Source organism: Ranitomeya imitator, chromosome 2 (genome assembly GCF_032444005.1).
Source record: "Ranitomeya imitator isolate aRanImi1 chromosome 2, aRanImi1.pri, whole genome shotgun sequence".
Taxonomy (NCBI): Eukaryota; Metazoa; Chordata; class Amphibia; order Anura; family Dendrobatidae; genus Ranitomeya; species Ranitomeya imitator.
Genome location: NC_091283.1, coordinates 369,274,810 through 369,288,247, shown reverse-complemented (window position 1 = coordinate 369,288,247; position 13,438 = coordinate 369,274,810). Strand labels below are relative to the sequence as shown.

The 13,438-nt window shown below is 45.1% G+C and overlaps 1 protein-coding gene across 2 annotated transcripts in view; it reads right to left on the bottom strand.

Moving 5' to 3' along the window:
- Positions 1 to 13,438, bottom strand: part of LOC138663950 (gastrula zinc finger protein XlCGF57.1-like) — a 60,784-nt gene that overhangs the window by 29,097 nt on the left and 18,249 nt on the right. The window contains exons 6-7 of one of the 2 annotated variants that reach the window (XM_069750333.1): positions 9,502 to 9,595; positions 6,693 to 7,388 (exon numbers count right to left, since the gene is read on the bottom strand). In XM_069750333.1, coding sequence (XP_069606434.1) covers positions 6,693 to 7,388; positions 9,502 to 9,595 — 790 coding nt within the window. Of the gene's footprint in view, positions 1 to 297; positions 354 to 6,692; positions 7,389 to 9,501; positions 9,596 to 13,438 lie in introns of those variants that run through there. The other variant, XM_069750330.1, reaches the window with a different exon arrangement.

The following is a 13,438-nucleotide window of genomic DNA, read 5'->3' as shown; positions in this document are numbered from 1 at the left end:
TGCGGCAGCTTTAAACAAAATATCCCAGGGGCCCGATGAGCATTAGCAAAGAGAGGGGGGCCCGCCCAGACCGGGCTGCCAGCGTGTGCGGGCCCCCCTTTTTGCTTCAGCTCATCGGGCCCCATACTGTAGTGATGGCTGTAATGCCCTGATGGCAGCCCTGGCGGGGATCTGCGCTAGCGGGATCGGCAAACGTGATCCCTTTTGTGACATTGCGTTAGCGCAGTCCGTAGCGCTATGCGCTAAACGGACTGCCCTAACGCAATGTGAACCTATCCTTAGACCCCAGTCTCATACCTGGAGGGAGTCCATACAGTCTGATGGCTACCGGCTGCTCTGTGCGCACAGGACCTGTGATGAGGTCACAGGAGGGGAGGAGTCAGGGGTCACATGATCAGAGGCCTCAGTGTATGCAGGGCTCTGCTGTGCTGGTTGTCATGGGGCTGGATGAGGGGAAGTTTATGTGTGGGGTCAGGAGGGGTTTACAGTGTGGATGTAGCAGAGCCGTGTGTGTATGGAGCAGAGACGTGTGTATACGAGGTGTACGGTGCGGAACCGTATGTGTATGAGGTGTATGGAGCGGAGCCGCATGTGTACGAGGTGTACAGAGCGGAGCCGCGTGTGTACGGAGCTGAGCCGCATGTGTACGAGGTGTACGGAGCTGAGCCGCAGGTGTACGGAACTGAGCCGCAGGTGTACGGAGCGGAGCTGTGTGTATGAGGTGTACGGAGCGGAGCCGCGTGTGTACGAGGTGTACAGAGCGGAGCCGCGTGTGTACAAGGTGTACGGAGCGGAGCCGCATGTGTACGAGGTGTACGGAGTGGAGCCGCATGTGTACGAGGTGCACGGAGCAGAGCCGCATGTGTACGAGGTGCAGAGAGCGGAGCCGCGTGTGTACGGAGCGAAGCCGTGTGTGTACGGAGCGGAGCCGTGCGTGTACGAAGTGGAGCCGTGCGTGTACGAAGTGGAGCCGTGTGTGTACAATTTGTGTGAAGCAGAGTTGTGTGTGTGTACATGTACGAAGTGATGTGTACAGAGGGGAGCCGTGATAATGAATTTAAAGGGAACCTGTCACCCCGTTTTTTCAATATGAGGTAAAAATAGGGTTAAATAGGGCCTGAGCTGTGCTTTACAATAGTGCTTTTATTGTCCCCTGTTTCCCCACCTTTGTTGCCAAAGTACCTTAGTAAAGTCTCCGTTTTCGCCTGTCAATCACGCTGGTCTGGTCAAATGGGCGTGGTTAAATCACGGTTTCTCCCCCCGCTCCTCGGCGTGTCTGACGTAAACTCGATCTGTGAATTGCACAGACCGCGCTCTTTTTTATAGTTGCCCATTGCATTCGGCTTTTGCGCCTGCGCATTATGCTTTGCCCAACTGTGGGCATACCGTAGCATACAGCACATCACTGCGCATGCCCTATGTAACGCTATTTGTACCTCATATTGAAAAAACGGGGTGACAGGTTCCCTTTAAGGCCTCTTTTCCATTTGCCCACCTCCGTGTCTCGCATGTGAAATCCAAGCCCTGGCGCCGGCACTTGGGAGCGGAGCGTAAAGCTCCATGTGTTGCTATGCGGCCGCACGCTCCGCTCCCAAGTGCCGGCGCCAGAGCTTGGTTTTCACATGCGAGACACGGATGTGTTTCTCGCAAATGGAAAAGAGGCCTAAATGTGCAACTTGGAACACTCAGGAGCATTGCAGATTGAGTGTTGCACCAAGTAACGAGCAAGCTGAGCACACTGATGCTCCAGCGAGTCATGAGTAGTGACATACACGCTCGCTCATCACTATTAGGCCAGAGTCACACTATCAGTATTTGGTCAGTATTTTACATCAGTATTCGTAAGTGAGTACACGGACCTGGGCATCCGCGCTTTTGTTTTACAGCTATTCCAACATTAAAGTAGCTGTTCTGTCTCTCATTAATAATGTAATTGTCAAAAAACAAGATGTCTGCAGCCTTTGTATATCAGTATTTGTAAGCCAAAACCAGGAGTGGAACAAATAGAGGAAAGGTATAATAGAAACATATGCACCACTTCTGTATTTATCACCCACTCCTGGTTTTGGCTTACAAATACTGATGTAAAATACTGACCAAATATTGATAGTGTGACGGCAGCCTTACAGAGAGCTAAGTAATATTACGGTACTAAAGAGAAATGTTACCCGCTACCTGTAATCCCTGAGTTGCAGGACAGAGGTTGTTATGCAATTATGCTCACTAAACTGGATCTTTAGGGGCATAGAACTTGGACTGTGTTAGACCACGTTATGAATTGTAAACAGCATTCAGATCATGTTACGAACATTATGAGTATGTAGTCTCGTCTTTTGGCTCTTGCAACATTCCAGCATTTTGTTAATGACATTTGCAGAGACTTGCTGGATCAAATTGTGATCATATTTCTGGATGATATATTTATCTTTTCTAATTCTGCTGAGGAATATCAGAATGTGAATATTGTCCTAGAGCCTCCAAGGACCCATCATCTCTATTTTAGACTGGAAAAAAAATGTGAATTCCATAAACAGAAATCCAGTACTTGGGTTATATACAGTATGTATGGTCTCCTCCCCTCTTCCCGCAGGTACAGTGGGGGAAATAAGTGTTTGACCCCTTGCTAATTTTGTAAGTTTGCCCATTGACAAACATGAACAATCTATAATTTTAAGGGAAGGTTAATTTTAACATTGAGAGATAGAAGATCAAAACTAAAATCCAGAAAATCACATTGTATTAATGATGTAAATTTATTTGCATTTTGCAGTGAGAAATAAGTGTTTGATCTCTCTGTCAAACAATATTTAATACTTGGTGGCAAAACCCTTGTTGGCAAGTACAGCAGTCAGATGTTTTTGTAGTTGACGAGGTTGCGCACATGTCAGGAGGAATTTTGGTCCACTCCTCTTTGCAGATCATCTCTAAATCATTAAGATTGTGAGGCTGTCGCTTGGCAACTTGTAGCTTCAACTCTCTCCATAAGTTTTCTGTGAGATTAAGGTTTCGAGTCTAGCTAGGCCACTTCATGATCTTAATGTGCTTCTTTTTGATCCACTCCTTTGTTGCCTTGGCTGTATGTTTTGGGTCATTGTCTTGCTGGAAGACCCAGCTTCGACAGATTTTTAATGTCCTGGTGGAGGAAAGAAGGTTGTCACCCAGGATTTTATGGTACATGGCTCCATCCATTCTCTCATTGATGCGGTGATGTAGTCCTGTGCCCTTAGCAGAGAAACACCCCCAAAATATAATGTTTCCACCTCCATGCTCGACAGTGGGTCACAGGCAGCATTTTTCTTCCTCCAAACACGGCGAGTTGAGTTAATGCCAAAGACCTCAATTTTTGTCTCATCTGACCACAGCACCTTCTCCCAATCACTCACGGAATCATCCAGGTGTTCATTTGCAAACTTCAGACTGGCCTGCACATGTGCCTTCTTTAGCAGGGGGATCTTGCGGGCACTGCAGGAGTTTAAACCTTTAGGCTATGTGCACACGTTGCATAAATGCTGCGGAAATGTCCGCAGCATTTCCGCAACTCCCTGCCACGGGTAAAACACATGCGGAATTCGCATGCGATTTCCCGCAAAACACAAGCGTTTTTAGCTTGCAGAATGCTTACGCTTTTCCAAGCGATTTGAAGCATCGCTTGGAAAAGTGATTAACAGGTTGGTGACACTTGTCGAGCATAGTGCTTGACAAGTGTGACCAACGTTTTACTATTAATGCTGCCTGTGCAGCATCAATAGTCCAAGATAGAATGTTAAAAATAATTTTAAAAAAATATATGGTTATTCTCACCTTCCGACGGCCCCCGATCTCCTCAGCGGCGCTCCCGGTACTTTCCGTTCCCAGGAATGCTTTGCGCGAAGGACCTTTGTGACGTCACACCATGTGATTCGCGCAATGCATCCCTGGGAACGGAAGCCGCCGTGTGCACCGCTGAGCCGGAAGTACTCTGGGGGACAACAGAAGGTAAGTTTATCCCTATTTTTTATTTTAATTCTATTTTTACAGGAATATGGTACCTCAGCCCTGGAGGAGAGTCTCCTCTCCTCCAGACCTTGGGTACCATCCGCACATGAAGCGCTTTACTTTACACATGGTGGGCATAGCCGCATGCGTAAAGTGAGCATTTCAATGCAATGCTATGACGGCAGAATCGCTGCGATTCCGCAGAAATAATGAACATGCTGCGGATTTTACCCGCTATGCGATTCCGCAGCGGGAAAATCCGCAGCATGGGCACAGCAACTGCGGAATCCCATAGGATTGCATGGGAATGCGTTTTAAGCGTTTCCACTGTGGAAAAAAATGTGGCGTAAATGCAAAAGACGCAACATGGGCAAACAGCCTTATGGTGTAATGTGTTACCGATGGTTTTCTTGGTGACTGTGGTCCCAGCTGCCTTGAGATCATTATCAAGTTCCCCCCGTGTAGCTTTAGGCTGATCTGTCACCTTCTTCATGATCAAGGATACCCAACGAGTAGAGATTTTGCATGGTGCCCCATATCGATGTCGACTGACTGTCATTTTGTATTTCTTCCATTTTCTTACTAATGATCTTGTGCTTGACATCCTTAGAATGCTCTTTGGTCTTGCCCATGTTGTAGAGGTTAGAGTCTCACTGATTGACTCTGTGGACAGGAGTCTTTTATAAATGTGCCTATGTAAGACAGCTGTCACTCCTGAATTCATTTCTAAATATATATTGTAAGCAACAAGTCTGCATAAACTTTGATATCAAACATGTCACAGAAAAATGCGGCAGCACTCACCGATCCTGGAGTGATAATAGTCCTTTATTCAAGCATATGAAAAGACATCTTCACGGCTCGGGGGGTGCAAAATTACAAGGGTGTGCAGGGCCCATCAGCAACCTGTCTCCTCCATACATCTGCAACCTAGTCTCCTGGTACTTACCTACACGCAACCTCCAATCCTCACAATTTCTTCTCTACTCCAATCTTATCTGCTCTTCCCACACTCGCATACAAAATTTCTCCCTTGCATCCCCCCTACTCTGGACCACTCAAACACAACATATTAGACTCTTGCCTGCTGTGGAAACCATGAAAAGAAACCTGAAGACCTACCCAGACAAGCCTACAACCTGCAGTAACCCTTTTTCTACTATACTGCTGCATGAAAAGCTTTGCCCTCCCCTACTGTATCTTCACCCATCCCTTGTGGACTGGGAGCCCTCACGGACAGGGTCCCCTCTCCTCCAGTACCAGCCGGTGACTTGTATTGTTCATGATTATTGCACTTGTTTTTTATTATGTATACTAGTTTTTACATGTAAAGCACCATGGAGATGGTGGTTTACATATAGCACATAAATAATAACGGTAGTGCAAGAGAATGCAAAGCACAGAGCTCTACTGATCTTATGGACTCCTATAAGATGAATGGAGTGGTAGTGCGCATGAGTGACATCTGCTCTATTCAGCCGCTGCACTTCAGAGCCCTAGATTATAGGATTGGTGGGGTCCATGACGGTTGGACCACAAGCTAACGGAAAGTTATCCTCTTCAATAGAGAACTTTCAAACTTGAGAACACCCTTTAAGACGATTTGCGTAAAACAAATCGCACATTGTTTAAATTCACTAGTTCAGTGAATACCTAAAAATTCAACACACATTCAAATTATGTCAAATTATTTATTTCTAGTAAGAAGAAAAATATATCTTTATACAGTGTTAGCCAGTAAATATAAAAATATTAAAATCTGAGAGTTCTCAGTGGTTGATACCTATTACTGGTTAACTGAGGAGACGGTAACAAATAGCAGCTTTCGAGACTACTCAGGTCTCTTTATCAGGCATAGTGTAATACAAAATATGAAGAGTCCCATATTTATACTCTACAGGGCACAGGAATAATGCAGTAAATAAGACAAGTGACATGAAACAGAATGATCAATGTGGGACAGGGAGAAAACAGTTGTAGCAGTAAATATTGGAGCAGTTAATAGATCGATAAGAAGTGTGAAAGTTTTATTATCCTAATTGAGGTCTGGTCCAGGGTTGTGATGCCCCCAAATGGTCTGAGGAGAACATCCATTAATTGAAGTAAAAAAACATAAATCCATGTGAAGTTCCTGTAGCTGTTGGAGAGGACAGGGAGCTTCTGACAATGCTGCTTCTTAGATTTGAGAGCTTCCTAAAAACACAGAAGTGGGAAGGCGTCTGGAAATATAGATTTTTATAGAATTGAAACGGTTTCAATATTTACTGCCACGACTGTTTTCTCCCTGTCCCACTTTAATAGTTACTGTAGGCTTCATGTCACATGTCTTATTTACTGCATTATTCTTGTGTCTTGTTGTGTATAAATATGGGACTATTCAGATTTTGCGTTATACTGAGCCTGGTGAAGAGACCCGAGTGGTCTCAAAAGCTTGCTATTTGGTCAGTTAGACATCAAAAGGTATCAACCACTAAGGACTCTCAAATTTTCTTTCTAGTAACAATTTTTTAGCTAGAAAACATTTACCACAAACAAGAAATGAAAATGGAACCTCCCTTGTTTGAATGTTTCTGTATTCTAAGCATTAAAATGATGCTTAGCGAGATATCATTTTATTACCTTCTGAGAAAATATTTTCTCACATTCTTGACATGAAAATAGCTTCTTTTTGGTGTGAGTTTTCTGATGTGTAGAAAGATGTTGTTTTTGCTTAAAACACTTTCCACATTCTGTGCATAAGAATGGCTTCTCCCCTGTGTGAATTCTGTGATGTGCAACAAGATCTGACTTCTTTTTAAAACATTTCCAACATTCTGAACATGAAAATGGCTTCTCCCCTGTGTGAATTTTTAGATGGTCAACAAGATTTGCTTTTAAAGAAAAACATTTCCCACATTCTAAGCATGAAAATGGCCTCTCCCCAGTGTGAATTCTCTCATGTCCAATTAATTTTGATTGACAGTTAAAACGCGCTCCACATTCTGAGCATGAGAACGACTTCTTCTCTTTGTGAATTATTTCATGTTTAATATTCTGTGATTTCTTTACTAAACGTTTCCGACGTTCTGAATATAACAATTCCTGTGCTTCTGTGTGAATTTTCTCATGTTCAACAAGCTTTGATTTATCTTCATAACATTTTCCACATTTTGAACAAGCAAATAAAATCTCCCCATTGTGAGATCTTTCATGTTCAACATCTATTTTGTTACTTTCAATTATCTTAACGGTTTGTAATAAATCAGAAAATAGGACATGCTGAAACAGATCAGATGATAGATGTGCGCCGTGAATGGCTGGTTGAAGATCTGGAATACTGCTATGCTCTTCATATATATTTTCTGTGATACCATAAAGATCTGCTTTAAAATATGAAGCCATCTCTAGTTCTTTTGAGCTTCTCATACAGTCACCTAAAAAGAAAAAAACAAATTATTTTTATATAATAGAATCCTAATATTTTATAATATTTCTGTATAAACATTTCCATTCCAATTGCAGGGCTAGTAGCAAAATTCAAATTCAATGAAAGGTTAAAAAAATGTTTAATGTCAGACAGTGTTAGTAATGACTTCTATTGAATACTAATGAATCTATTGAGTATGATAGATGTATTTCCATTCACATGTATATTTCAAGTATGGTTATTTACTTTTGGTAATGTGATCAAGACTGTTTGTTTTTTGTTAATTGTTAAATTTTTGGGGGTTTTATCTTTCTTATGCTATATTATCCTGTGAGTGTAACTGATGTTCATGTCATTTCACACATAGGTATTTCTTGATAAAGGCTTGTAATAAGCCAAAGCATCGAATTTTGATACCTGAATCATTTACTTCACTTGGTTACCGTGTGCGGGATTGGCTTTGGTATGAAATATTAACCATTTGAAATGCAATAAATCACTCTTCGCTTGGAACTTTTTAGTGTGCCTGAGTTATTTTTTGAGACTTTTACATTTCTTTAAAGCCACAGCAAGTACCCGAGTACAAGCAGTATAATAATTCAGCTTTGAATAGACTAGAAATATTAAAATTATGAAATATCACATAATACTAATACATATGTATCTAAAAATATATGGAGGTTCTGAGGGTTAATAGATTTTTTGGACATATGGCCGAGTGATATTACTTCTTAAAAAGGTAACAGGCTTACTAGCATTATTATAGCATGTACATTTATGAGCTCTACAAAACTTTTAGGACTAGAGTCTTACTGACATGACACAAGATCTACATGTGACACAAGTGCATTAACACTGGGGTGTGGAGTCTGCTGAACCCCATTGTTTTCACCCTGCAGTCTAAACTTTGCAAGGAGTTATGACATTTTCTTCCTAAAGATCTGAAGTTTGAGTTCCCCAAAATATTTAAAAAAGTGAGAAATTGTGCAAAATGACTATTTATATGATCCAAACGTCAATAATAGCTGTTATACCAATTATCTGAGGTTCTGATAGGACAAATCTTCAGTTAATTTTCCAGGACATGGTGTATTGAAGTTAGTGTTAGGAGTCTGCATGGTTATCACCAATAAGCTTGAACACATCATGCAACGTTATCTAAAGGATTTTTTTATTTTGTATTTTATCCAAAGCTGTTAACTTTTTTTTTAACTTGATAACCATCGAGAATAATGAAAAGAAACCTATAGTCCAGGTGGACTGATCTACCACATGTTCTTTACCCCTCTAAGGGAAAATTTCATCTGTATTTTTATTTCCTTATTTCATTGTCTATAAGAATATCATAGCTCACTCCATATTGTGAGGCAGTGACCCCTGCTACAGATAGGGGGCGCTGTTTGTTCTCCCCAGGATGCGCACAGAGGCGTGGTGAGGCCATGAGGGGTTGTTGTAGTCACAGGTGTGGCTGTGATTACAATTTTTAAAAGCCCAGTAGTATAGAGAGGTTTGAGAATTGAGTCTGAGGAATCTCAGGTGTCAGGGCCAGAGTGAGGCCTGATAACCCACAGCATACACAGAGGTGCTGCTGACCATGATGACTGGTCACGGATGTGGACAGGTCTTGTGCCCGGAGGTGAACCTCAGGTAGACTGTCCTGTGCCCGAAGGAAGGACCAGCGTGTGTCACAGCTGCAGACAGGAGGATGTCAAGGTCTGTGTACGGCTGTGAGTAGAGACTGTGATACAGCGGTGCAGGACACCCATTGAACTAGTCAGAGGAGGACTAGCATGTGTAGTGACTGCAATATAATGGACGCTGTAATGAACCAGTGTGAACTGAACACTGAAGTTATGTGCATTTAAGTTAATGTTTGGAACCTTTTCTGTGTGATGATAACGCATTAAAGAGACGTTTATGTTTGAACTTTGTGGGTCACTGCCTCTTCACTGCTACCGGTGACTTACAATATTTATTTACTTAGTATTTTGGTAAAAGGGCTGAATCTAAAGCTGAAAAACCTAAAAGACCAAAGATCTCGCAACAATTAACACAAAGTAGTACCAGCCAGTGACTAAGGAGAATCTGTGACTTATCTTGATTTAGTAGTTACTACTCACCTGGGTGAAAGTCATATGTAGGAATCTCCTCTTTACACCACTCATCACCCCTCACATATGTCTCTATAGTATTAATATGGGTCAGATCTTCACCCTGAAACAAATATTGCAAAAGTCACATGTATGATCAGCTCTAATCCTGCCATTGGCACCATTCTCATTACACAAGTATGAAACATATAACATATTTTTCGGACTATAAGATGCACCTGACCAGAAGAGACAACTAGGGTTTAGAGAAGGAAATTAGAAAAAAAAAACAGGCAAAAAATGGTGTGGTCAATTCTGTACCTAATATTCCTTATCCTGGTATATACAGTGCCTTGCGAAAGTATTCGGCCCCTGGAACTTTTCAACCTTTTCCCACATATCACGCTTCAAATATAAAGATACCAAATGTAAATTTTTGGTGAAGAATCAACAACAAGTGGAACACATTTGTGAAGTTGAATTAAATTTATTAGTTATTTTAAATTTTTGTGGAAATTCAAAAACTGAAAAGTGGGGCGTGCAATATTATTCGGCCCCTTTACTTTCAGTGCAGCAAACTCACTCCAGCAGTTCATTGTGGATCTCTGAATGATCCAATGTTGTCCTAAATGCCTAATGATTATAAACATAATCCACCTGTGTGTAATCAAGTCTCTGTATAAATGCACCTGCTCTGTGATAGTCTCAGGGTTCTGTTTGAAGCACAGAGAGCATCATGAAGACCAAGGAATACAACAGGCAGGTCCGTGATACTGTTGTGGAGAAGTTTAAAGCCAGATTTGGATACAAAATGATTTCCAAAACCTTAAACATCCCAAGGAGCACTGTGCAAGCGATCATATTGAAATGGAATGGAGTATCATACCACTGCAAACCTGCCAAGACCCGGCCGTCCCTCTAAACGTTCATCTCAAACAAGGAGAAGACTGACCAGAGATGAGGCCAAGAGGCCCATGATCACTCTGGATGAACTGCAGAGATCTACAGCTGAGGTGGGACAGTCTGTCCATAGGACAACAATCAGTGTACACTGCACAAATCTTTATGGAAGAGTGGCAACAAGAAAGCCATTTCTCAAAGATATCCATAAAAAGTGTCTTTTAAAGTTTGCAACAAGCCACCTGGGAGACACACCAAGCATGTGGAAGAAGGTGCTTTGGTCATGTGAAACCAAAACCTAACTTTTTGGCAACAATGCCAAACGATATGTTTGGCGTAAAGGCAACACAGCTCATCACCCTGAACACACCATCCCCACTGTCAAACATGGTGGTGGCAGCATCATGGTTTGGGCCTGCTTTTCTTCAGCAGGGACAGGGAAGATGGTTAAAATTGATGGGAAGATGGATGGAGCCAAATACAGGATCATTCTTGCAGAAAACCTGTTGGAGTCTGCAAAAGACCTGAGACTGGCACAGAGATTTGTCTTCCAACAAGACAATGATCCCAAACATAAAGCAAAATCTACAATGGAATGGTTCACAAATAAACGTATCCAAGTGTTAGAGTGGCCAAGTCAAAGTCCAGACCTCAATCCAATGGAGAACCTGTGGAAAGAGCTGAAAACCGCTGTTCACAAATGATCTCCATCAAACCTCACTGAGCTCGAGCTGTTTGCCAAAGAAGAATGGGCAAGAATTTCAGTCTCTCGATGTACAAAACTGATAGAGACATACCCCAAGCGACTTGCAGCTGTAATCACAGCAAAAGGTGGTGCAACAAAGCATTAAAGGGGTTGTCCACTACTTTCAATTAACCCCCCAATGTATCCCCCCGGGGCCCCTAATGAATTGGGCAATTACCTTGCGTTGCCGTTTTCGCCTGTGAGCGGCGCTATTCTGCCTGCTGAGTCCGGGTCACGTGACCCCCAGGCTGCAGCCGCCGCTCATTTCCGCCGACGTCACGTCAATTTCAAGACTCTAGAAATTGACGTGACGTCAGCAGCAGGCGTGACCAGCCCCCACAGTCAGCAGTCACTCAGCAAGAGTGACTGGACTGTGGGCGGGCGGGGCTCTGTGTGCTCACTGCTGCTGGGATCATGATGTGCGGGTGGGGCTGTGCTGCGGTCGCCGGAGATCTGCCCGCCGGCGTTTTTGTGGACCGGCGCCGGTGTCTGCCCGCCGGCGTGTGCGGGTGTCTGCCCGCCGGCGATGTGCGGGGCTCTGCCCACCGGCGATGTGCGGGGCTTTGCCCGCCGGCGATGTGCGGGGCTCTGCCCGCCGGCGTGTGCGCGTGCGTGCTGGCGATGTGTGTGTGCGTGCTGGCGATGTGTGTGTGTGTGTGCGGGCGATGTGTGTGTGCGTGCTGGCGATGTGTGTGTGTGCGGGCGATGTGTGTGTGTGTGCGGGCGATGTGTGTGTGCGTGCTGGCGATGTGTGTGTGTGCGGGCGATGTATGTGTGTGTGCGTGCTGGCGATGTGTGTGAGTGTGTGTGTGCGGGCGATGTGTGTGTGCGTGCTGGCGATGTGTGTGTGTGCTGGCGGTGTGTGTGTGTGTGCGGGCGATGTGTGTGTGTGTGTGTGTGTGCTGGCGATGTGTGTGTGTGCGGGTGATATGTGTGGGCGTGCTGGCGATGTGTGTGTGTGTGTGCGGGCGATGTGTGTGTGCGTGCTGGCGATGTGTGCGTGCTGGCGATGTGTGTGTGCTGGCGATGTGTGTGTGTGTGTGCGTGCTGGTGATGTGTGTGTGTGTGCGGGCGATGTGTGTGTGTGCTGGCGATGTGTGTGTGTGTGTGTGTGTGCGGGCGATGTGCGTGCTGGCGATGTGTGTGTGCGTGCTGGCGATGTGTGTGTGTGTGCGGGCGATGTGTGTGTGCGTGCTGGCGATGTGTGTGTGCGTGCTGGCGATGTGTGTGCGTGCTGGCGATGTGTGTGTGCGTGCTGGCGTGTGTGTGTGCGTGCTGGCGATGTGTGCGTGCGTGCTGGCGATGTGTGTGTGCGTGCTGGCGATGTGTGTGTGCGTGCTGGCGATGTGTGCGTGCGGGCGATGTGTGTGTGTGCGTGCCGGCGATGTGTGTGCGTGCCGGCGATGTGTGTGTGTGTGTGTGCCGGCGCTGTGTGTGTGTGTGCAGGCATCGTCCGATGGGACTACAAGTCCCATCGGGCTCTGCCTGCTACACTGACAGTGATTGACACATTAGCCAATGATGGGACAGTAGTAGTCCCATCATCCGGCTAATGTGTTGAATGTTAAAAAAAAAAAAAACATACACAGTACATACATACAACACACACCATGCGACGACATGCATGCACCATGCGGCGACATGCACCATGCGACGACATGCTGCATGTGACAACATACGACATGCACCATGCGACGACATGCTGCATGCACCATGTGACATGCACCATGCGACGACATGCTGCATGCAACGACATGCGACATGTACCATGTGACATGCACCATGCGGCAACATGCGACATGCACCATGCTGCGACATGCACCATGCGACAACATGCTGCATGCGACGACATGCACCGTGCGACGACATGCGACATGCACCATGTGACATGCACCATGCGGCGACATGCTGCATGCACCATGCGACGACATGCTACATGCGACGACATGCACCATGCGACGACATGCACCATGTGACATGCACCATGCGGCGACATGCACCATGCTACATGCACCATGCGGCGACATGCACCATGCGGCGACATGCTGCATGCAACGACATGCGACATGTACCATGTGACATGCACCATGCGGCGACATGCACCATGCGACGACATGCAACATGCTGCATGCGACGACATGCACCATGCGATGACATGCGACATGCACCATGTGACATGCACCATGCGGCGACATGCTGCATGCACCATGCGACGACATGCTACATGCGACGACATGCACCATGCGACGACATGCACCATGTGACATGCACCATGCGGCGACATGCACCATGCTACATGCACCATGCAGCGACATGCACCAT